The 25,545-nt window shown below is 38.9% G+C and overlaps 1 protein-coding gene and 1 pseudogene across 2 annotated transcripts in view; both read right to left on the minus strand.

The window, feature by feature from the left end:
- The window catches only part of ATP7A (ATPase copper transporting alpha), a 135,040-nt gene that overhangs the window by 16,736 nt on the left and 92,759 nt on the right, over positions 1–25,545 (minus strand). For both annotated transcript variants that reach the window (XM_007534345.3, XM_060182537.1), the window contains exons 17-21: positions 21,112–21,328; positions 16,371–16,517; positions 11,040–11,182; positions 8,620–8,823; positions 7,729–7,846 (exon numbers count right to left, since the gene is read on the minus strand). In XM_007534345.3, coding sequence (XP_007534407.2) covers positions 7,729–7,846; positions 8,620–8,823; positions 11,040–11,182; positions 16,371–16,517; positions 21,112–21,328 — 829 coding nt within the window. The remainder of the gene's footprint in view (positions 1–7,728; positions 7,847–8,619; positions 8,824–11,039; positions 11,183–16,370; positions 16,518–21,111; positions 21,329–25,545) is intronic.
- On the minus strand, positions 2,959–6,804 carry LOC103123691 (isopentenyl-diphosphate Delta-isomerase 1-like; annotated as a pseudogene).

The raw sequence follows: 25,545 nt of genomic DNA on the forward strand, positions 1-25,545 counted from the left end.
TTGTCATCAAAACTACTTGGTACTGGAACATTAATAGACACACTAGTCAGTGGAATAGCACTGAGTCCAGAAGTAAGCCTCCACACCTATGGACATCTAATCTTTGACAAAGGTGTCCAGACTATTAAGTGGGGAAAGGAGAGTTTCTTCAACAAATGGTGTTGGAAAAAATGGGTTGAAACATACAGAAGAATGAAACTTAACCACTATATTTCACCAAACACAAAAGTAAATTCTAAGTGGATCAAGGACTTGGATGTCAGACCACAAACTATCAGATCCTTAGAGGAATATATTGGCAGAAATCTTTTTTGCATAAATTTTAAAGACATTTTCAATGAAACAAATACAATTACAAAGAAGACTAAGGCAAGAATAAACCAATGGGACTAGATCAAATTAAAAAGCTTCTGCACAGCAAAAGAAACCACTACCCAAACCAAGAGACCCCTCACAGAATGGGAGAGCTTTACATGTTATACATCAGGCAAGAGTTTAATAACCAAAATATATAAAGAGCTTACTAAACTTAACAAGAAAATAAATGACCCCATCCAAATATGGGGAGAGGACATGGACAGAACATTCACCACAGAAGACATCCAAAAGGCCGAGAAACACATGAAAAAATGTTCCAAGTCTTTGATTGTCAGAGAAATGCAAATCAAGACAACAATGAGATACCACTTCACTCCTGTGAGAATGTTATACATCAGAAAAGGTAACAGCAGCAAATGCTGGAGAGGTTGTGGGGTCAAAGCAACCCTCCTGCACTGCTGGTGGGAATGTAAATTGGTCCAACCCCTGTGGAGAGCAATCTGGAGAACTCTCAGAAGGCTAGAAATGGACCTACCCTATAACCCTGCAATTCCTCTCCTGGGGATATATCCTAAGGAACCCAACACACCCATCCAAAAAGATTTGTGTATACCTATGTTCTGAGCAGCACAATTTGTAATAGCCAAAACCTAGAAGCAACCCAGGTGTCCAACAACAGATGAGTGGCTGAGCAAGTTGTGGTGTATATATACACAATGGAAAACTACTCAGCTATTAAAAATGGTGATTTCACCGTTTTAAGCCCATCTTGGATGGAGTTTAAAGAAATCATGTTGGGGAGTCGGGCTGTAGTGCAGCGGATTAAGCGCAGGTGGCGCAAAGCACAAGGACCGGCATAAGGATCCCGGTTCGAACCCCGGCTCCCCACCTGCAGGGGAGTTGCCTCACAGGTGGTAAAGCAGGTCTGCAGGTGTCTTTCTCTTCTCCTCTCTGTCTTCCCCTCCTCTTTCCATTTCTCTCTGACCTATCCAACAACGACAACAACAATAATAACTACAACAATAAAACAACAAGGACAACAAAAGGGAATAAATAAATAAAATAAATATTAAAAAAAAGTTAAAAAAAAAGAAATCATATTAAGTGAAATAAGTCAGAAACAGAAAGATGAATCACTCTCAGGCAGAAGTTGAAAAACAAGATCAGAAGAGAAAACACAAGTAGAACCTGAACTGGAGTTGGTGTATTGCACCAAAGTAAAAGACTCTGGGGGTGGCAGGGAGAGTACAGGTCCAAAAAGGATGACAGAGAACCTAGTGGGGGTTGTATTGTTATGTGGAAAACTGGGAAATGTTATGCATGTACAAACTATTGTATTTACTGTTGAATGTAAAACATTAATCGCCCAATAAAGAAATAAAAACAGGTAGTAGCGCAGTGGTTAAGCGCACATGGCACAAAGCGCAAGTACCAGCATAAGGATCCGGGTTCTAGCCCCTGGCTCCCCACCTGCAGGGGAATTGCTTCACAGGTGGTGAAGCAGGTCTGCAGGTATCTGTCTTTCTCTTCCCCTCTCTGGCTTCCCCTCCTCTCTCTATTTCTCTCTGTCCTGTCCAACAATGACAACATCATTAACAACAGCAACAATAAAAACAAGGGCAATAAAAGGGAATATAAATAAATATAATAAAAAATAATCATAAAAAATAAAAATAGGGAGTCGGGCTGTAGCGCAGCGGGTTAAGCGCAGGTGGCGCAAAGCACAAGGACCGGCATAAGGATCCCGGTTCAAACCCCGGCTCCCCACCTGCAGGGGAGTCGCTTCACAGGTGGTGAAGCAGGTCTGCAGGTGTCTATCTTTCTCTCCTCCTCTCTGTCGTCCCCTCCTCTCTCCATTTCTCTCTGTCCTATCCAACAACGACAACAACAATAATAACTACAACAATAAAACAACAAGGGCAACAAAAAGGAATAAATAAATAAAATAAATATTAAAAATAAATAAATAAATAAAAATAATTTTAAAGGCATCTTCAATAAAACAAATCCAATTACCAAAAAAATAAATAAATAAACACAAAGCAGAACTTGGACTGGGTCTGGTGTATTGCAACAAGGTAAGGACTCTGGAGTAGGAAAGGAGGGTTCAGGTCCTGGAACATGATGGCAGAGGAGGACCCAGAGGGGAGCTGAATTGTTATGTGAAAAGCTGAGAAATGTGAACAGGGGTAGATGGCATAATGGTTATAAAAGAGACTCTTATTCCTAAGGCTCCAAAGTCTCAGGTTCATGGTGAGTTCACCTTCTTTACCCTATCTTGGATGGAGCTCGAAGATATCATGTTAAGTGAGATAAGTCAGAAACAAAAGGATAAATATGGGATGATCTCACTCACAGGCAGAAGTTGAAAAACAAGATCAGAATGGAAAACTCTAAGCAGAACGTGAACTGGAGTTGGTGTATTGCACCAAAGTAAAAGACTCTGGGGCGTGGGAGGAGTGTTCAGGTCCTGGAACATGATGACAGAGGAGGACCTAGTGGGGATTTTATTGTTATGTGGAAATGTTATGCATTTACAAACCACTGTATTTTACTGTTGACTGTAAACCATTAATACCCCCATAAATAAATTTAAAAAAAAAAGAAATGAAGAGCATCCCCCACTGGTACAAAGTTTATTATGTCATGTGTTTAGACAGGTTAAAATATGTTTATTTACTTTTCTCTTTTTCATAACGCTCTCTCATATCTGTCTTCTCCAAATAGCAGTGTACATACATGGTGGTGTAATATATAAAACTATCCACAGAATGTCCAGTATTATTATTTCTGATAAATTTTCCTAATAGGGAACCAAACTGTAAACAAGTGATTTAATGTTTCTTAAGGTGAGAAACTTCATTATTTCACTAGCTCTTCTCCATGTTCATATTCTATGTATTTTTTCATGGCCAATAAATGCATTCAAATTATGTGAATTATCCCACCATTTAAAGAGAAAAAGTCATTAGACCAGAAACTATCAGATACTTAGAGGAAAATATTGGCAGAACTCTTTTCCGCATAAATTTTAAAGACATTTTCAATGAAACGAATCCAATTACAAAGAAGACTAAGGCAAGTATAAACCTATGGGACTACATAAAATTAAAAAGCTTCTTCACAGCAAAAGATACCACTACCCAAACCAGAGACCCCTCACAGAATGGGAGATCTTTACATGCCATACATCAGATAAGAGTTTAATAACCAACATATATAAAGAGCTTGCCAGACTCAACAACAAGACAACAAATAACCCCATCCAAAAATGGGGGGAGGACTTGGACAGAATATTCACCACCGGCATAAGGATCCCGGTTCGAACCCCGGCTCCCCACTTGCAGGGGAGTCGCTACACAGGCGGTGAAGCAGGTCTGCAGGTGTCTTTCTCTCCTCCTGTCTTCCCCTCCTCTCTCCATTTCTCTCTGTCCTATCCAACAATGACAACAACAATAATAACTACAACAATAAAACAACAAGGGCAACAAAAGGGAATAAATAAATAAAATTTTTAAAAAAAAATTTAAAAAAAGAATATTCACCACAGAAGAGATCCAAAAGGCAGAGAAACACATGAAAAAATGCTCCAAGTCTCTGACTGTCAGAGAAATGCAAATCAAGACAACAATGAGATATCACTTCACTCCTGTGAGAATGTCATACATCAGAAAAGGTAACAGCAGCAAATGCTGGAGAGGGTGTGGGGTCAAAGGAACCCTCCTACACTGCTGGTGGGAATGTCAACTGGTCCAATCTCTGTGGAGAATAGTCTGGAGAACTCTCAGCAGGCTAGAAATGGACCTACCCTATGATCCTGCAATTCCTCTCCTGGGGATATATCCTAAGGAACCTAACACATCCGTCCAAAAAGATCTGTGTACACATATGTTTTTGGCAGCACAATTTGTAATAGCCAAAACCTAGAAGCAACCCAGGTGTCCAACAACAGATGAGTGGCTGAGTAAGTTGTGGTATATATACACAATGGAATACTACTCAGCTGTAAAAAATGGTGACTTCACCGTTTTCAGCCGATCTTGGATGGACCTTGAAAAATTCATGTTATGTGAAATAAGTCAGAAACAGAAGGATGAATACAGGATGATCTCACTCTCAGTCAGAAGTTGAAAAACAAGATCAGAAAAGAAAACACAAGTAGAACCTGAAATGGAATTGGCATATCGCACCAAAGTAAAAGACTCTGGAGTGGGTGGGTGGGGAGAATACAGGTCCATGAAGGATGATAAATGACACAGTGGGGGTTGTATTGTTAAATGGGAAACTGGGGAATGTTATGCATGTACAAACTATTGTATTTACTGTTGAATGCAAAACATTAATTCCCCAATAAAGAAATAAATTTAAAAAAAAAACTAAAAAAAAAAAAAAAAGAGAAAAGTCTCTGCAATAATCTTAAACCATGGAGTTAAATTAATTCTGCCAGTGTCTGCTTTTCTCAAAAGTTCTTTTGCATCTTCCTTTGACACATAACTATAGCTTTTAGTCTCACTGGAATCTGGATTCAAAGTTACATTCTTCTTCATAAACAAAATGTAGCCAACCCCCAGATACTATCAGATTGAGTCTTGTAGTACATTCGTGTTGGGTACTTAATTTCTTCTGGAGGAACCTCTTCTAGGGAGATGCCTAATTCAGCTTCCAAATGCCTCTGAGCTGCTCTTCTCAATTCAATCCCATCATTTTCTTCAAGCTTTTCTGGATTACTTAATGGGTGACTACAATAAGTATTGGTAAAACAACCTGGAAAGGGTTAATTTTAGCATCTGATCTCTGTTATAACAAGAGCTTATTTTCAGTATTAAATAAGAAGACACTAAATGCTGGATGCAATAATCCTTTCTCAATGTTCTCACTCAGGTGAAAGTTCTTTTTGGTGTCAGCCCCAATGTTATTGTGATTTTTATCAGTAAGAATGCACATCTCTGCCAGGAGTTGAACTTGCTGCTTATCCAGCTTCTCGGTATTTATTTCAGGCACTTTCACCTTATGTCTGGTCTGCCCTTTATAGCTGGACACCGGGAGGTAGTGGTCCTCTGCTCCCATACACTTTTCTTTTCTTTTTTTTTTTTTTAAAAAAAAGGACTTTCATTATTTATTTATTTTCCCTTTTGTTGCCCTTTTTGTCTTTTTATTGTTGTTGTAGTTATTGTTGTTGTTATTACTGATGTCGTCATTGTTGAATAGGACAGAGAGAAATGGGGAAGACAGAGAGAGGGAGAGAAAGATAGACACCTGCAGACTTGTTTGACCACTTGTGAAGCGGCTCCCCTGCAGGTGGGGAGCAGGGGGATCGAACCGGGTTCCTTACACTGATCCTTGCACTTTGCACCACGTCCACTTAACTACCGCCCCACTCCCCCCATATAGTTTTCTATGTCTAAAACGATGTCATTTTCTCTCTAGTACTTCATAATTTTTAAAAAACTTTTATATTTATTTTCCCTTTTGTTGTCCTTTTTTTTGTTGTTGTAGTTATTATTGTTGTTGTTATTGATGTCGTCCTTGTTAGATAGGACAGAGAGAAATGGAGAGAGGAGGGGAAGACAGAGAGGGGGAGAGAAATACAGACATCTGCAGACCTGCTTTACCACCTGTGAAGCGACTACCCTGGAGGTGGGGAACCAGGGACTCAAACCGGGATCCTTACACCGATCCTTGGGCTTTGCACCACATGTGCTTAACATACTGCGCTACTGCACAACTCCCTGTATTTTTTTATATGTATCTTTTTTTCCCTTATCCTTTTTATCATATATAATACCTTGAGGTTCCTTAATTTGTTATTTTTGTTCATGGGTTCTTGTTGTTAGAATTTTTTATGTTACAAATGACTTGCATATCTCTGAAGGACAACTACCAGATGGTTTTGCAATATAAAGATGGTTGTGCAATATAAAGAACTGACGCACATGAACTTGTTAAAAAGACAAAGAGGGAGTCAGGCAGTGTAGTAGATCTGCAGGTATCTGTCTTTCTCTCCCCCTCTCTGTCTTCCCTGCCTCTCTCCATTTCTCTCTGTCCTATCCAACAACGACATCAACAACAACAATAAAAAAAAACAAGGGCAACAAAAGGGAAAATAAATAAAATTTATTTTAAAAATAAAAGAAAAAGAAAGGAGCTGTGTTTCTCTCCTCTCCTCTCCTCTCCTGGATCAAATAGGAATACCAAAGGAGACCACCTGGGACCACAAGACAGGACTAGAACGACTTCAGGAACCCACCAAATCACCAGTTCCAGATGCCAGCATGATGCCAACCAGACTTCCCTGGACAGACAACTCCACCAATGTGTCCTGGAGCTCCGCTTCCCCAGAGCCCTTCACCACTAGGGAAAGAGAGAGACAGGCTGAAGTATGGATCAGCCTGTCAACGCCCATGTTCAGCGGGGAAGCAATTACAGAAGTCAGACCATCAACCTTCTGCATCCCACAATGACAGGGTCCATAATCCCAGAGGGTTAAAGAATAGGAAAGCTATCAGGGGAGGGGATGGGAATACAGAGTTCTAGTGGTGGGAATTGTGTGAAGTTGTACCCCTCTTATCCTATGGTTTTGTCAATGTTTCGTTTTTATAAGTAAAAAGTTTTAAAAAAAGAAAAAAGAAAAAGAAAGGTAGTTAAACCACTGCTAAGACTTTTTGAAATCTATGATGGTTATCTTTAGGGAAATAGTGAGGAACAAGGGGGTGGGGGGAGGGCACAGAACTTTGGAGACAGGTGCAGTGTGGAACTATTCCTTTGTAATTTTATGATCTTGTAAGCCATTATTAAATCACTAATAAAATTTAAGAAAGAATTAAGTGGTATAGATATTACTATTGATTTGCAAATTTAGGTGGAAAATATGCAAGTTTCATTATAACATTTTAATATTTATTTAGCTTTGAAAATATTTCAGTGTATAAAATTGAAGGAAAAGTAAACCTGTCAGAATGCTCATATAATTATTTTGATTGTTAAGTCTGTTGTTGTTGTTTATTTGTTTTTGTCTGCCATCAGGGTTATTGTTAGAGGTTGATGTCTACACAATGACTCCACATTTCCTGGTGTTTTTTTCTTTGACAGTGAGCAAGAGAGAGAAAGAAAAAGACATGGAGAGACACCTGTAGCACTGTCCCACTACTTGTGAAACTTCTCCCCTACAGGTGGGACTGGGAGCTTGAACCTGGGTCTTTGCTCTTGCTAACGTGTTTGCTACACTGGGTGAACCACTACCAGGTCCCACTCAAACATTTTTAGGTTATAGTGAATATTGCTGAGATTTCAATAATTGAAATGATTTAAATGGTTACAAATTAAAAAAAAGTTAAGACTACAGCTTTCAACATGATGGGTCTCTAAAAGATTCAGAGGGAAAAAAAAGCAATCCTATTAACAGTCACTTACCAGCAGCTATAGGAATTCCCAGAAGATTATAAATTAAAGCAAAGACAAAATTTATACGAATCCTCTTGACGGTTTTTCTTGATAAGTCAATACTTGCCACTACATCCAGAAGATCATTCTGAGAACAGAAACATTTGTGATATCAGTTAACTAGTAACATCTGCATTTTATACAGTATATAATTGAAGATGATGAGTACTTTAGGGTAATCTGCAAATTAACTACACATCTCAGATATTGCTTAAAAAATTAGGCAGCCTTAAAAGATGTTTTCCAGAAACTTTTTCTCAAAGTTCTATAAAAACACTTAGAGTGTTTTCTTTTATTTTTTCTTATTTTTTAATTTTATTTTTATTTATTTTTTTATTCCCTTTTGTTGCCCTTGTTGTTTTATTGTTGTACTTATTATCGATGTCATAGGACAGAGAGAAATGGAGAGAGGAGGGGAAGACAGAGAGGGGGAGAGAAAGATAGACACCTGCAGACCTGCTTCACCGCTTGTGAAGCGACTCCCCTGCAGGTGGGGAGCCGGGGCTCGAACCGGGATCCTTATGCCGGTCCTTGTGCTTGGCGCCACCTGCGCTTAACCCGCTGCGCTACCGCCCAACTCCCAGAGTGTTTTCTGATACAGGAATTAAACCACATTAGAATAACTTCAGGATCTGTATAAGATGGTTTTAAATTATTCCTCACTTTAGAAACTTGTAATTCTTACTTGCTTCACCAAATTAAGAAAGGAACGAGATGGTTAATAATACTTTTCATACTCCCACCTCAAATTCTCCCACTCTCAATGGTTAGGACAGGATAGTTGTACTCCATATACATTACACTTTTCCTAGTCATGTAGGGAAGTCTTACACTTCTCAAAGTTCAGATTGCAGGACTTACTCTTATCAAAACTACATCAGCGGCTTCAATAGCTACATCTGTCCCTGTGCCGATAGCAATTCCAACATTAGCCATTGCCAAAGCTGGGGAGTCGTTAATTCCATCTCCTACCATTGCTACCCATTTCCCCTCTTCTTGAAGTTGTTTCACCTTAGCAACCTTGTGGGAAGGTAGAACTTCAGCAAACACTTTTGTAATGCCAACCTATGTGAGAAAAAACCAAGACAATTCATTATCAACTGAAATATAACTAACAATAAGGAGCCATCATCTCCAGCCACAAGGTGCCCAATATAGATATGCTTTTTAAGAAATTTGATCCCAGTTCGAGCCCCCGGCTCCCCACCTGCAGGACGGTCAATTCACAAACAGTGAAGCAAGTCTGCAGGTGTCTTTCTCTCTCCCTCTCTACTGCCCCTCCCCTCTTAATTTCTCTCTGTTCTATCCAATAAAAAATGGAAAAAATTGGCCTCAGAGTGCAATGAATTTGTAGTGTAGTCACCAAGCCCCAGCGATAACTCTGGAGGCAAAAAAAAAAAAAAAGAGAGAGAGAAAGAGAGAGACATCACAGTACTGAAAATTTCCCCAGTGCCATAGTACATCAGTTTATACTACAAAACAACAGTAATTAAAACAGTGCAGTCCTGGAATAAAAATAGACACTTGGATCAATGGAACAGAATTGAGAGCATAGAAATGAGTCCACAAATATACTGCCACCAAATATAGGGCAAAGGGAACATAATGATTTTATAGAGTAAAGAAGGTTTCTTCAACAAATGGTTCTGGAAAAACTGGACATGTAGAAAAGTGAAACAAGACCATTACTTAATATTATGTGTCAAAATCATATCAAAAATGGATAAAAGACCTAGATATTAGACTAAATACAGATAGAAGAAAATATTGGTGAAGCATTGCAGGATCTTCACATCAAATATGTATTTGAGAATCAAGCCCATGGGCAAGTGAAATGAAAACACGAGTAAATAAAGGGGACTATATCAAACTATAAAGCTTCTACACATCAACAGTAAAATATAAAAGGATAACCAGGCAACCCAGTAATTGGGAAAAGATATTTGCATATTAAACATCCATCAAGCAACTGATTTCAGACATCTATAAGGAACTGGTACAGCTTAACAACAACAATAATAACAATAACAATAAAAAGTGGGCCAAAGAATTGGCTATGCAATTTTCTAAAGAAAAGCTACACAAGGCTTATAGACATATAAAGAAATGCTCCACTTCACACCATTAGAGAAATGCAAATTAAAAATACACTGAGGGGGAGTCAGGCTGTAGCGCAGCGGGTTAAGCGCAGGTGGCGCAAAGCACAAGGACCGGCATAAGGATCCCGGTTCGAACCCCGGCTCCCCACCTGCAGGGGAGTCGCTTCACAAGCGGTGAAGCAGGTCTGCAGGTGTCTGTCTTTCTCTCCTCCTCTCTGTCGTCCCCTCCTCTCTCCATTTCTCTCTGTCCTATCCAACAACGACAACAACAATAATAACTACAACAATAAAACGACAAGGGCAACAAAAGGGAATAAATAAATAAAATAAATATTTAAAAAAGTGTTTATTTAAAAAAAAATACACTGAGGTACCATCTCACACCATAGAGGATGGCCTACATCAACAAAACAAGAAATGACAAGTGTTGGTGAACTTGTAGAGAAAAAGAGACTCTGCTTCCTGCTGTTGGAAATGCAAACCAGTGCATCCCCTTTGGAAGACTTTACGGAAAGTCCTTCAACAAATAAAAATAGAATTATCTTATGATTCAACAATACCACTCTTGGACATTTATCTAAAAAAAATTGTAAACACTAATTCAAAGGGACAAATGCATCCTATGTTCATAGGTGCATCATGCACAATAGCCAAAGAGTGGAAGCAGCCTAAATGCCCATCAACAGATGAGTGGCTAAAGAAATTATAAGATACATACTTTATGGAATATTACTGTGCAATCAAAAAAGATTATTTTGTGTCCTATGGAACAAAATGGATGGAATTGGATATAATTATGTTTAGTGAAATAAGTTAAGTGATGAAAGACTAATCATCTATTCACATGTGCAGTTTAGAGAACTGATACACATGGCCCTGAAAAAAAATATGAATCAAACTGTTTCCAGGACTTTGTGAGAACTATGATGGTTATCTTTGGGAGGGTAAAGTCAAGGAACTTTCGTAGTGAGTGTGATATGGAACTATATCCTGTAATTTTACAATTTTATAACCTATGATTAGTTACAAATAAATTTTTTTAAGGAGCCATATAAGGCTATTCATTGATAATGAAAACAGGTAATATGACATTGTTAGCATTTGAAGACAAGAAAGCAAATGTATATTAGGAATTAGAGTTTACGACATACCCCCACACCAAGAACCAAGTATACCAATTACCTGAGAAGCAATAGATCTGGCTGTTTTACTGTTATCTCCAGTCATCAGAACTACTTCTATGCCCATGGATTTCAGAATGCGGACAGCTAATTCTGCCTCAGGCTTCACAGTATCAGCAATAGCTATCAAGCCGCACAGCTCATCTAATACAGGAGAAAAAGAGGCTATCAAATATCATGAAAGCAGAGTAAAATTCCGACATAAAATTCCAAAAATAAATTATTTTTCTTATAAATTTGTTTTGGAGGATGGCTCTAGCTAAAAACAAACAAACATCAAACCTCCCACCTTCTGTACCCCATAAAGATCTTTGGTCCATACTCCCAGAAGGATAAAAATAGAGAACCAGGGTCAGACGGTAGCACAGTGGGTTAAGCTTAGCACATGCGCCAAGCACAAGTACCAGTGTAAGGATCCCGGTTCGAGCCCCTGGCTCCCCACCTGCAGGGGAATCACTTCACGGGAGGTGAAGCAGGTATACAGGTGTCTATCTTTCTTTCCCCCTCTCTGTCTTCCCCTCCTTTCTCCATTTCTCTCTGTCCTATCCAATAACGACGACATTAATAACAACAATAACTACAACAACAATAAAACAACAAGGGCAACAAAAGGGAAAACAAAAAACAAAAAAAGTTCTGAAAAAATAGAGAACCTTCCAATGAAGAGGATGGGATATGGCACTCTGGTGATGGGAACTGTATGGAATTGTACCCTCTCTTATCCCACAAGCTTGTCAATCATTACTAAATTACTAATAATAAAAAAAAGAAGTTAAAAAAAAAAGAAAACTCAAAGCAGAGCTTGAACTGGGTTTGGTGTATTACACCGAAGTAAGACTCTGGGGTGGGGGAAAGGGTTCAGGTCCTGGGACATGATGGCAGAGGAGAACCTAGAGGGAAAAACTGAGAAATGTTACACATGTACAAACTACTGTATTTTACTGTTGACTACAAACCATTAACCACCCCCCAATAAAGAAAAAAAAGAGTAAAAAACAAACAAACTACAAGCCCACACAAACTTCATTACTAGCCATCAACAAATCTCCATATTTGATTATGAAAAAGTCACAGAATGACACAGGAGTTACTAGTAACAGGAAAATGAAGAAAGACCAGATTTACCAGACACTAATAAACCCTTTTCTTTCTTTTGAGAAAGTGCTGGTCAATATCCCCAAATACATTAGCTAATTAAAGATAAAGGAAAATGAAAACGGAAACTAACACTTTAAGAAAGAAGTGAAACTTCCATTTTCCTTTTTTTAAGGTGAATGAGACAAAACTGGCATTTTATATGGGGAGGGTTAAAAATCACTGCAAGGATTGTTTATTTTTTTAATATTTATTTATTTTCCCTTTTGTTGCCCTTGTTGTTTTACTGTTGTAGTTATTGTTGTTGTTCTGCGTGTCATCGTTGTTGGATAGGACAGAGAGAAATGGAGAGAGGAGGGGAAGACAGAGAGGGAGAGAGAAAGACAGACACTTGTACACCTGCTTTACTGCCTGTAAAGCGACTCCCCTACAGGTGGGGAGCCAGGGGCTCAAACCAGGATCCTTAAGCTGATCCTTGCGCTTTGTGTCATGTGCGCTTAACCTGCTGCGCTACCACCGGACTCCCAAGGATTATTTTTTATTTTTTTTATTAAATATTTATTTTATTTATTTATTCCCTTTTGTTGCCCTTGTTGTTTTATTGTTGTAGTTATTATTGTTGTTGTCGTTGTTGGATAGGACAGAGAGAAATGGAGAGAGGAGGGGAAGACAGAGAGGAGGAGAGAAAGATAGACACCTGCAGACCTGCTTCACCGCCTGTGAAGCGACCCCCCTGCCGGTGGGGAGCCGGGGTTCGAACCGGGATCCTTATGCCAGTCCTTGTGCTTTGCGCCACCTGCGCTTAACCCGCTGTGCTACAGCCCGACTCCCCCAAGGATTATTTTTTAAAGACAAAAGAAATGCTATTTTCTGTTTTTTCCTAGACCTAAAAAGATACCACCTTCACATTTATCAGGAATTATAAGTGTTGACTACTCCATCTCATATCTAGCAATTTACCTAATAAATAATTTAGTAAATGAAAGCATCTAAAAATCTAAAAGGTGTTTATAATAGCAGTATTTAATATACTAGGAATAGCTTAATTTTCTATTTTTGTAGAGGGTGACGGACAAAGAAAGATGGAGAGAGAAAGAGAGAGAGAGAGAGGGGGAGGGAAGAGAGAGAGAGAGAGGAAGGGAGAGTGAGAGAGAACAACTACTCCATCATTCGTAAAGCTTCCACACTGTAGGTGGGGACCAATGGCTAGAACCAAGATCCCCAATGTAATGTGTACTCTTTACCAGGTGAACCACCATAAGGCCCTCTAGCTTAATTTTCTTACAGGAAAATACTCAGTTATATGTCCTATAAACGATGCAGCAAAAGTAAAATTATATAGCGACACTGGAAAATGTTTATTATATTAAACAATGCAAATTAAAATAGATGTATACAACAGGTTTTAAATTTTTATTCAATTTTATTTATTTACTTTGGTTACCACGGTTATCACTAGAACTCAGTGTCTGTACAACTTCACCATCTCCAGAAGCCATTTTTCCTTTTGTTCTAATAGAAATAGAAAGAAGCAGAGAGGGAGAGAGAGATACCTCTACCACTGCTTCACCACTCATGAAGCTGTACACACTGCAGGTGGGGACAGGAGGCTTGAACATAGTAACATGTACACTCAACTTGGTGCACTGCCGCCCAGTCCCTAATTTTTGTTTTGAAAGATTTTATTTATTAATGAGAAAGACAGGAGGAGAGAGAGAGAGAAAAAAAACCAGACACCACTCTGGTACATGTGCTGTTTGGGATTGAACTTGGGACCTCATGCTTGAGAATTCAATGTCTTCTCTGCTGAGCCACCTCCTAGACCACAGTCCCTAAATTTTTACTCAACTTTATTGAAGTAAAAGGTTTATGCAATAAAAATGTACCTATTTTTAAATATTTATTTTTTATCTTACAAAAGAGAAATAAAAGAGACCAGAGCAAACACTCTTGCATATACATTGCTGGGAACTAAGCTCAGGGACTTAGGCATGTAAGTCCTGAGTGCTACCTGCAGAGGCACCTTTCCACTGGCAAAATGTAGCTTTTAAAATATAGTATATGTGGGGGCTGGGTGGTGGCAAACCTGGTTGAACACACACTACCATGTGCAAGGACCCAGGTTCAGGTCCCTCCTCCCTCCCTCTCACACTGTTGGCGCAGGTGCCGCCATGCGAGCTGCTTGACACGGTACCAGCTTCGCAGGAAGTTCAGCATGGCTGGACTCTCCAGGCCAAACTGAAACCATCTCGCCTTTTGCCATGTATAGGGCTTGGGATTAAGCTTTGTGTGGTCTTAATAATATTTACCTATGGCCAGGCTCGGAACCTGACCAATGACAAAAGTAATGACAAAACCTGCACTGCACTCTGTAAGATTGAACAAGCAATACCAATAATGCAGAATTTTTTAGGAGACTCCAATAGGAAAAAATTGTTTTCCCCTTTATCTACACCACTTCCTTTAGTATTCCCCCCTAAAATATAGAAAAAGATTGGTGGTCCCCACAGTGGAAGGGCCACCTTACATAGCATAATTAATATGCTATGGAAAGTTATGGTACCTGCCTAGATACAATGGGCCTTTTAATCTACCACCCACCACTATGCTCCCACTTCCTTATGCAGGAAAAGAACCTAGGTCACATAGTGAGTATACACAGAAGATGGATTCCAGCTAGACAGCTTAACTTTATGGAGAGTCAGCACCACCTTGGTGCCTTCTCAGTAAGGCACAATACAAAACTCCTTGATCAAACAATGGAACAGATTTTATGAAATATGGGGCTGTTCAATTTGTTTAAGGCCCCTAGAAACATAAAAAGCTTAGAATTTCTATGAACCATGGCTTCTGATGCATAGGGGCAAGAGAATGACATAAACATACAGGTAGAATATTAATCTTAATAGGACATTTGCCTAGCACACAGGTACAGAAATAGCAAAAGACATAGAAACTGTGATGTGATCTCTAGGGATAAAAGTACCCCTAGAATGTGAATGTTCCACAGAGTAGGAGATGTTCCCTAACTGTGCTGTTCTTACTTGGTGATTTATGTATTAGTGACCAAAGCCTTGGTGATTTTTGTATTAATAATCAAAGCCTTGGTGATTTTTGTTTTAATGAGCTAAGCCTTATGAGACCATAAAAATTAAGTTCTGCTTAAGTATGACAGAGATGACTGCTTGAGCTTGATTCAACTCACTCGTCTCTCATTCTTCCTCATTCTTCACTGACACCCCTTCTCTTTCAGGTTACCCTAATAACCTGCTGGGGCTGGCCCCTGGCACTCTGTCTCTTCCTTCCTTCTCAATTTTTCTCTGTCCTATTTAATAAAAAAGAAAGGAAAGAAAGGGATGGAACAGAAGAGGGGAAAAAAGGCCACCAGGAATGGTGGATTTGTAGTGCCAGCATCTAGCACCAACAATAATTCTTGTAGCAAAATAAATAAATAAATATTGAAAGGTAGTGATTTATTTTTCCTTTCTGATGGTTAGTTCTGAAACCATTTTGTCCTTTTTTGTATTCTTTCACACAATTTTACCAGTACCAGTTCTTATTTATCCCTTAGTTTTTTTTTATTTTATTATCTTTATTTATTTGACAGAGACAGCCAGAAACTGAGACAGAAGGGGGTGACAGAGAGGAAAAGAGACAGAGACACCTGCAGCACTGTTTCACTACTTGTGAAAATTTCCTCCTGCAGGTAGGGACCGGGGGCTTATGTATTGTAACATGTACACTCAACCAGGTGCACCACCATACAGTCCCTACCCCCTAGCTTTGACTAACTCCCACTTCCATATATCTACTATGTCTTCCTTTAGCATACTTTTTTTTTGCCTCCAGGGTTATCGCTGGGGCTCTGTGCCTGCACCATGAATCTACTGCTCCAGGAGGCCATTATTTTTTGCCCTTATTGTTATTGTTGCCACTGAAGTTGTTGGATAGGACAAAGAGAAATTGAGAGGGGAGAAAGAGAGGAGGAAGAGAAAGATAGACACCTGTAGACCTGCTTCATCACTTGTAAGGTGACTCCCCTGCAGGTGGGAAGCTGGGGGCTTGAACCAGGATCCTTGCACTGTTCCTTGCACTTCACATCACGTGTGCTCAACCCTCTGCACTAATGCCCAACCCTAAGCATACATATTTTTGTCATTATCAAAGAACACACATAAGCACATAAGATAACTGAGACATGTTACTGAGTCATAGCACACTTTTGGAAAAATCTTACCATCAACTGCCACCAATACAGCTGTCCGACCTTTTCTCTCATGTTCAGTCATAAAACCATCAATACTGTTATTAATGACAAAACCATTTCTTATCATCCACTCTCGATTACCAATAAGGACTTTGTAGTATTGGGTATTACCACCATCTGAAAGAAAGTACAAAAACAAAATGTGGTGAGCTTATTTAATCTTTTTTTTTTTTAATTTTCAGAAAGTTTTATTACTTAAAAGAATATCTGGAAAACTAGTTTATGTGATCATTTACAGAACATTCAGGAACAAATCTTCATGTAACTTAGGGTATACTCGTTAACCGGAAGAATGAACTTCATTCCACATCTATAAAAGGGGGGCAGATGGTGATTCACGGGGTTAAACGCACATGGGGTTTTTTTAATCTTTTTTTAAAGATTTTATTTATTTATTAATGAGAAAGATAGGAGACAGAGAAAGAACCAGATATCACTCTGGTACATGTGCTGCGGGGGACCGAACTCGGGACCTCATGCTTGAGAATCCAGTGCTTTATCCACTGCGCCACCTTTATGTCAACTCAGTGAGGCAAATTCTTTATAAGCTTATACAGTCACTAGTTTACATTTCTGATAGATTATAGCATCTAGTAGTGACTTCCAAAATTTCTAAGGATACACTCTGATTGCAAACTAGTATTCCCCTCTTTTGACAATCCTAGAACATCTGTGCAACAACCATTCTCCTTTCTCTTGAATAACCAAATTTCTTTTTTAACTATACACTTAATGTCATTATTATTATTTTAACTAGAGCACTGCTCAGTTCTGGCCTACGGTAGTGTGGGGGTTGAACCTGGGATTTCAGAACCTCAGAAATTAGAGTCTGTTTGCATAACTATTATGCTATTTCCCCAACCCCATAATCAAGTTTATATTTCTGCTATAGTTGTCAGTACTGTCCTTAAAAAAGACTGCTTCTCTGATCTCTATCTAACTAGTGTTCCATTTCTTTGCTTCTGTGCATAACAAAACTTCTCAAAAGTATTGCTTTTCTTGGGTGCCTTTAATTCTTACCTTCCTGTTTCCTAGTGAACCCATTTCACCAAAGTTATTGTCTCTACTACTCCATAAAGCATACCAGTGACCTTTATTTTAATAAGTCTAATAACTAATCTTCAGTCTTCATCTTACTTTTCCTACTAGCAGCATTTAACATTGCCTATCACTATCTCCTTTGTGAAGTACTTTCTTGACTTGGCTTCTAAGTATACTCATTCTTATGAGCTACCTCCTCACTCATCATTTCTTCTCAGTCTTCTTTTAAAATTCTTCCTCATCTACATGACCACTTTAAAAAAATTTTTATTGTCTTTATTTATTGGGTAGACAGCCAGAAATCAAGAGGTAAGGGGGTGACAGAGAGGGAGAGAGACACCTGCAGCCCTGCTTCACCAGTCGTGAAGTAGATATTCATATAGCTTTCCCCCTCCAAACTTTTCCCTGAGATTACCCTGTGTAAAGTATGGCCTACCACTCCCATCTGTCCCAATGTCCCTTACTTTTCTTTCTTACCACCTGCAAAGGGAAAGCTTCACTAGTGCTGAAGCAGTGCTGCAGGTAGGTGTCTCTCTGTCTCTCTCCCTCTCAGTTATCCACTCCCCTCTCAATTTCTGGCTGTGTCTATCCAATAAATAAAGAAAGATTTTAAAAAATAATAACTAAAATAGAGGGCCAGGCAGTGGCACATGGCACGAAGTGCAAGAACCGTCAGAAGGGAAGTGCAAGAACTGTCGGAAGGATCCTGGTTCAAGCCCCCAAGTCCCCACCAGCAGGGGGATCGCTTCACAAGCCGTGAAGCAAGTCTGTAGGTGTCTATCTTTTTCTCCCCCTCTGTCTTCCCCTCCTCTCTCCATTATTCTCTGTCCTATTCAACAACAATGACAGCAACAATAACAACAGTGATAAACAGCAAGGACAAGAAAAGGAAAAAAGCCTACAGGAGCAGGGGATTCATAATGCAGGTACTGAGGCCCAGCAATAACTCTGGTGGCAAATAAAAGTAAAATAAAATAAATGAAAGTATATATATATATATATATATATATATATATATATGATGGAAAAAGGCAAAGAATAAAATCCTAAGGACACCCAACATTTGGAAACAAGAGAAAAGAGAAATCTAAGGAGAACAGTTCTTCTTCTAGCGTTTGCCAGGAGAACAGTAAAGAAAAACAAGAGAACGGGCAGGGGCATGTAACATAATGGTTATGCAAACAAACTGCCATGCCTGAGACTCTGAAGTCCCAGGTTCAATTCCCCCCCACACACACACCCCACCATAAACCAGAGCTGACCAGTGCTCTGGTAAAAAAAAAAAAAAAAAAGATTGGGGGGGTGGGGTCGGGCAGTAGCACAGCGGGTTAAGGGTTAAGCACAGGTGGCGCAAAGCGCAAGGACCAGCATAAGGATCCCAGTGAGAGCCTCCAGCTCCCCACCTACAGGGGAGTCGCTTCACAAGCGGTGAAGCAGGTCTGCAGGTGTCTGTCTTTCTCTTCCGCTCTGTCTTCCCCTCCTCTCTCCATTTCTCTCTGTCCTATCCAACAACATCAATAACTACAGCAATAAAAAAAAAACATCAAGGGCAACAAAAGGGAACAAATAAATATTGAAAAGAAAAAAGAAACAGAAAAGCAAGAGAGGTATGAGGAGAATACAGAGAATGCAATTTTATGGAATCAAAGGAGGAAACAGTTTTTTAGGAAGAAAGATCAACATTGTCATATTTTATGTAAGATTCAGAGTGAGAAACAACCACTGAAGAGCATGTTATTAAAGGTCATCAGTGGGGACTAGGTGATGGTGCACTCAGTTGAGCACGCAAGTTACCATGCACAAGAGCATGGATTCAAGCCCTAAGTCTGCAGGGGGGAAGGCTCATGAGTGGTGAAGTAGTGTTCTAGGTTTCTCTCTTTTTCTCTCCCTCACTAACCCCCCATTCTCTCTCAATTTTTCTCTGTCTCTAACCAATAGAACAAAAAAATTTTTTTAAATGGTTTTCTATGCACTTAGAATAGTTTCAGTAGTGCGAATCAGGTACAAGCCAGACTGTGCAGTAAAAAAGTGAATTCAGTAAGCCTAGACTGCTTTTTCTAGAAGCTTGGATAAAAGGACAAAGTGCAGTTGCAGCTAATACCACAGCCTGGCACAACCCGAAAATCTATGCAGGTACCCAAAGTTTCAGTGTCCAGCTCCTAGCAAACAGAAACAGAAAGATTTCCTCTACTGTTATAATAAAAACCTCAGGTCATCCATTAGTAAGATTATGTATGATTGCTGTTAATTCATTTTTATTAACCATGATCTGTGATTTTAATAATCTTAGACTTTGTGGTTACATAATTTATAAATCTGTGCTAGTGATGTATTTCCTCTGATGAGCTGAGAATGTAGTTATTTGGATAGAGGAACTATTTATGTGTTCAGTAGAGGAAGTTGCTAAAGAAAGAGAAGGAAAATAAAGCAAGGGGGATATAACTGAAAGAGTGAGAAATCAAATAAGGAATGGGATCTACAGCAAAAATGAAGGAATTCACGAGGCAAGATGAGAGAGAATTCTTCCTGTGAAAAAAAAGAAATAATTCTAGACAAAAAGGAGGGGAATATTTGTCTGAGAATCTGAATCTTCTTTTTTAAAAAAGTTTTTTTTATATTTATTTATTCCCTTTTGTTGCCCTCGTTGTTTTATTGTTGTAGTTATTATTGTTGTCATTGTTGTTGGATAGGACAGAGAGAAATCAAGAGAGGAGGGGAAGACAGAGAGGGGGAGAGAGAGGTAGACACCTGCAGACCTGCTTCATTGCTTGCAAAGCGACTCCCCTGCAAGTGAGGAGCCCAGGGCTCGAACCGGGATCCTTAAGCCGGTCCTTGCGCTTTGCGCCACGTGTGCTTAACCTGCTGCGCTACCGCCTGACTCCCAAATCTGAATCTTTTATGTGAAAAATAAGGAAAATAAAGGACATAGCAAGGGAGAAGGGCACAAGATCGTATAAAAGATAAAAAAGATTTGTGGTAGCTATGGTGAGAAGTAAAAGACCACTGGACTATGGGAGCTAGGCACACACAGTAGAACATTCACATTACCACACACAAGGATCCAGGTTCAAGCACCCTGTTCCCACCTGCAGAGGGCAAACTGCCAAGAGTGGGAAAACAGTGCTGCAGGTGTCTCTCTTTGTCTCTCACTCTCTATTTCCCCCTCCCCTCTCAATATCTTCCTGCGCTACCAAATAAAAGGAAAAAAATTAAAAAAGATTGTTGAACCAAGACGAGAAAAATTAAACTTTATCACTTGTGGGGTCAAAGAGCACAGTTGAGGGCCAGAAGGTGCCACATTTGGTTAAGCGCACACATTATAGTACACAAGGACCCAGGTTCAAGCCCCTGGTCCCCACCTACAGGGGGAAAGCTTCACAAGTGGTGAAGCAGGGCTACAGGTGTTTATCTCTTTTTCTCTATCTCCCCCTCCTCTGTCTCTATCCAATAATAAATAGATAAAAATTAAAATCAATTTTAAAAAAAGAAGCACAGTTGTGAAATAATTTGAAGTAACAAGTAAAGTGGTCGGAAAGTCTATGGTAGCACTACTTTGGAAAAATAAAACTATGGTGCCAATTTTTGTTTCTTATGTGTCAGTTTTGAATGACAGTTTTACATATGTTCACAACTTCCCCATAATTTGATACTGGAGAGAAATTTAGCTTACTTGAGAGCTGGGCATCAACAATAATGGGAGATGAAGTTGATGATTGCTCATTACTTGCATCAATTTGAAGTAGGGATACATTTTCAATATTATCTTCTTCTATTTGCCAGTTATTTTTATGCAGCAAGCCTTCAACATTGGTGACTTTGCAGCTAATACCACAGCCTGGCACAACCTGAAAATCTACGCAGGTACCCAAAGTTTCAGTGTCCAGCACCTAGCAAACAGAAACAGAAAGATTTCCTCTACTGTTATAATAAAAATCTCAGGTCATCCATTAGTAAGATTATGTATGATTGCTGTTAATTCGTTTTTATTAACTATGATCTGTGATTTTAATAATCTTAGACTTTGTGGTTACATAATTTTGTTACATAAATTTGTGCTAATGATGTATTTCCTCTGATGAGCTGGTAAAAGCACCACTACCAATCCGACACATGGTAGTTCTACAGATATTTGTATTTTCAAGTAGTTGTTTAGGCAGTCCTAAATTTTAGCCTGACTTAGAAGAAACTTTGCTACTTGACATTGTTATGCTAATTCTATAACTATCTGACTTTACAGATAATCTAGAAGACATGTAAGAAGTAACATATATTCTTTATTTTATATCAGTGTGGCACATTATTACACTAAAATGCCTTTCATTAAGGAAAATACAACATTTCAGAGACATGTTTTTTTTTAATTTATCTTTTGTTGCTCTTATTGTTTTATTGTTGTAGTTATTATCGTTGTCATCATTGTTGGATAGGACAGAGAGAAATGAAGAGAGGGGAGAGAAAGACAGACACCTGCAGGCCTGCTTCAGTGCCTGTGAAGCGACTCCCTTGCAGGTGGGGAGCCAGGGGCTTGAACCGGGATCCTTCGGCCAGTTCTTGCACTTTGCGTCACCTGTGCTTAACCCGCTGTGCTACCACCCGACTCCCTTATTTATTTATTAATGAGAATGACAGGAGGAGAGAGAAAGAACCAGATATCACACCAGTACATATGCTACTGGGGGTTGAACTCAGGACCTCATGCTTGAGAGTTCAGCACTTTATCCATTGTGCCACCTCCTGGATCACTAATATTTTTTATTGCCACCAGTGTTATTACTGGGGCTCAGTGCCAGCACTACAAAGCCACTGCTCCAGGTGGCCATTTTTTCCTCCCCCCTCCATATATATATGTATATATGTATATATATATATATATATATATATATATATATATATATATATACACACACACACACATATATATTTTTTAATAGATAGAACAGAGAGAAATTGAGAGGAGAGGGGAGATAATGAGAGAAAGAGACACATCTGCAAACGTGCTTCACCGCTAAGAATGTTCCCTCTGAAATAAATATTTTCAAAAAATGCTAAAAAAAAAAATGTTCCCTCTGTAGGTAGGGAGGTAAGGGCTCAAACCTGGGTCCTTACACTAGCCTGCCCCCCTCAAATTATATTTTTAGAAAGGGAAAAGTGATTATTGTTACTGACCCGAAATTATCAAAATGCTGACAATTTTAATTACAAGTCTATAAGAACTGTCTGAAACTTCACCTCAGACTGTGTCCAGAGACTTCACATGTGGAATGACAACCCTTCGGCTTCATTACTCGGGTGAGACCTTTCCTTTTATAGTACACTCTAATTTCATCTCAGGTAGTTCACTTTCTAACAAAGTCCCATAACCTAGATATACACCAGTTTCTGTGAGAGAGAGCTTATGTTCACACGTATCCATAAACTACTGCAAAATATATACCTGAAAGCAGAAGTACATTAGAGTTTGCAGTGAGTACCTCCCTAACACTTCCTCTCCACTATTCCAAGCTTGGGATCCATGATTGCTCAACAAATTGTTTGGCTTCGTATGTTAACTCTCTTTTCAATCACCAGGTTCCAGATGCCACCAGGATGCTGGCCAGGCTTCCCTGGAATGAAGACCCCACCAATGTGTCCTGGAGCTCTGCTTCCCCAGAGACACACCTTACTAGGGAAAGAGAGAGGCAGACTGGGAGTATGGACTGACCAGTCAACGCCCATGTTCAGCGGGGAAGCAATTACAGAAGCCAGACCTTCTACCTTCTGCAACCCTCAATGACCCTGGGTCCATGCTCCCAGAGGGCTAGAGAATGGGAAAGCTATCATGGGAAGGGGTGGGTTATGGAGATTGGGTGGTGGGAATTGTGTGGAGTTGTAGCCCTCCTACCTTATCTTTCTGTTCATTAATCCTTTCTTAAATAAAAAATTTAAAAAAAAGAACTGTCTGAAAAAAACATTCTTCATGATATGAATATCTGACGTGTGAGATCAACTTAAATATGTTATGCATAAAAAGTCAGGAGGCATTTCTATATTTTAATAAGTAAAGCAGTATCAACTATTGCTCTCATCAATCGTTTTTTTTCTTTTGCTTTCTGAGATGAGCTTTCAACTCTGCTCTTTGTTGGCAAGAAGTCAGCAAAGATCATTTATGTTACAGAAATGTACTTCTTGGGAATCTCCAAGAACTATATCAGTGTTTCCTCTTCCCAAGTGATGTCTTTGTTCTGGTTGGCAGTAATATTAGATAATGCAGCAGCCTGGGCTATTTTTTGACCAAAAGTCCAGTCTTGTGTTTGCCTCTTTTATCCACAGTATGGTACAGGGCACACTTCTGGACAAAAAATTTCTTTCCCTTGTCAATATCACTTTAGAAATAAGTCAGAAACAGAAGGATGAATATGGGATGATCTCACTCTCAGGCAGAAGTTGAAAAACAAGATCAGAAAACACAAGTAGAACCTGAAATGGAATTGGCATATTGCACCCAAGTAAAAGACTCTGAAGTGGGTGGGTGGGGAGAATACAGGTCTATGAAGGATGATAAATGACATAGTGGGGGTTGTATTGTTAAATGGGAAACTGGGGAATGTTATGCATGTACAAACTATTGTATTTACTGTTGAATGTAAAACATTAATTCCCCAATAAATAAATAATTTTAACAAATCACTTTATAGCTTTATTGTTGCAAGCTACCCAAAGGCTCTTGCTTGCAAGCTGGACATCCTGCTCCTTCTACTGTTGTTAATCCTATACAGTGCCAGAGATAGAACTAAGGGACTTGCATATGTGCTCTATTGCTGAGCTGCCTTCTCAGTCCAATTACTTTATTATTTTTTCTATGAAAGAAAGAATATGAAAACCACTACTTCACCATTCAACTCACCTTTTTCTTTGTTACTATTATACAGTGTTGAAGATTGGGCATCATACATTCAATGCAAGCACTCTATCACTGAGCCGTCTCCCCTGCCCTACTGCTATTAATTTTAAATGTTTATATACATTATGCATGCTTGCTAATTCTGAACATTTAGAATAAAATTGTCACTTATCATTGCCATTTTGAAAATAATGAAAGAACAGAAAGAAATAATTAAGTATAATGTTCAAAGTTATGGAACAACAGAATTATTTGTTTTAGTCCCATTTTATAAAATTTATACCAAGTATAGGAAAATATGGAAGACTTAGCAACATTTGCTACCCTTTCCAGGAAAGAATTAAATAGTAAATACTAACTAGATTATAAAATCATATTTTCTATTCAGTTGAGGACAAAGAATAACAATAGCCTTTAGTTACCAGAGTGCCTCTCTAGAATGATTTTGTGTCCTTAATAAGCCAAACAATTCTGGTAGCCATCAATGCTTCCTGGTACTTTAAATCCTTATCCTCTCTATTCTTTTATTTGTGTATCAAGAAGCCAGGTCAGTAGCAGTTAATAGGTAAAAAGGAAAGAATTGGGAGGGGGTAAACAGCATAATAGTTATGCAGAGACTCACGCCTGGGGCTCCAAAGTCCCTGGTTCAATCTCCCTTACCACCATAAACCAAAGTTGATCAGGGCTCTGGTAAAAAATAAATAAATAAATAGATAGATATAAAAAAGCAAGAATAAAGAAATGGCATTCACAGTGGTAAACTGCCATATTAAAAATAAAAAATTAGAGATGATTCACAAAGAAATTACATAGATCAAAAAAAAAGTCAACAGCTTTATGGAAAAGTAGACAAAATATACAACCAGACAAGTTACAGAAAAATCAATGCAAATGGCCAATAAACACATGAATGTCCAGCTTTACTCATAAATAAAGAAATGGAAATACACCATGAGATTATTTTCTAGTTACTAGAGAAAAAGCAAGTATTTGTAGTAATGTAGGAAGATAAGCAGCTCCTAACTTTTGGTGAACTGTATAAACTGTTAGAATCTTTCATGTTGATACTGGTAATAATTTGACCACACGCATCTTTTCTTTGATGAGCAAGGGACCTCATGAATGCATGCATTTCACTGTTCCTGAGCCACATTTTTCCCTCCAGGGTTATTGCTGGGGTTCAGTGCCTGCACCATACCAATCCACTGCACCTAGAGGCTATCT

Source organism: Erinaceus europaeus, chromosome X (assembly GCF_950295315.1).
Source record: "Erinaceus europaeus chromosome X, mEriEur2.1, whole genome shotgun sequence".
NCBI lineage: Eukaryota > Metazoa > Chordata > Mammalia > Eulipotyphla > Erinaceidae > Erinaceus > Erinaceus europaeus.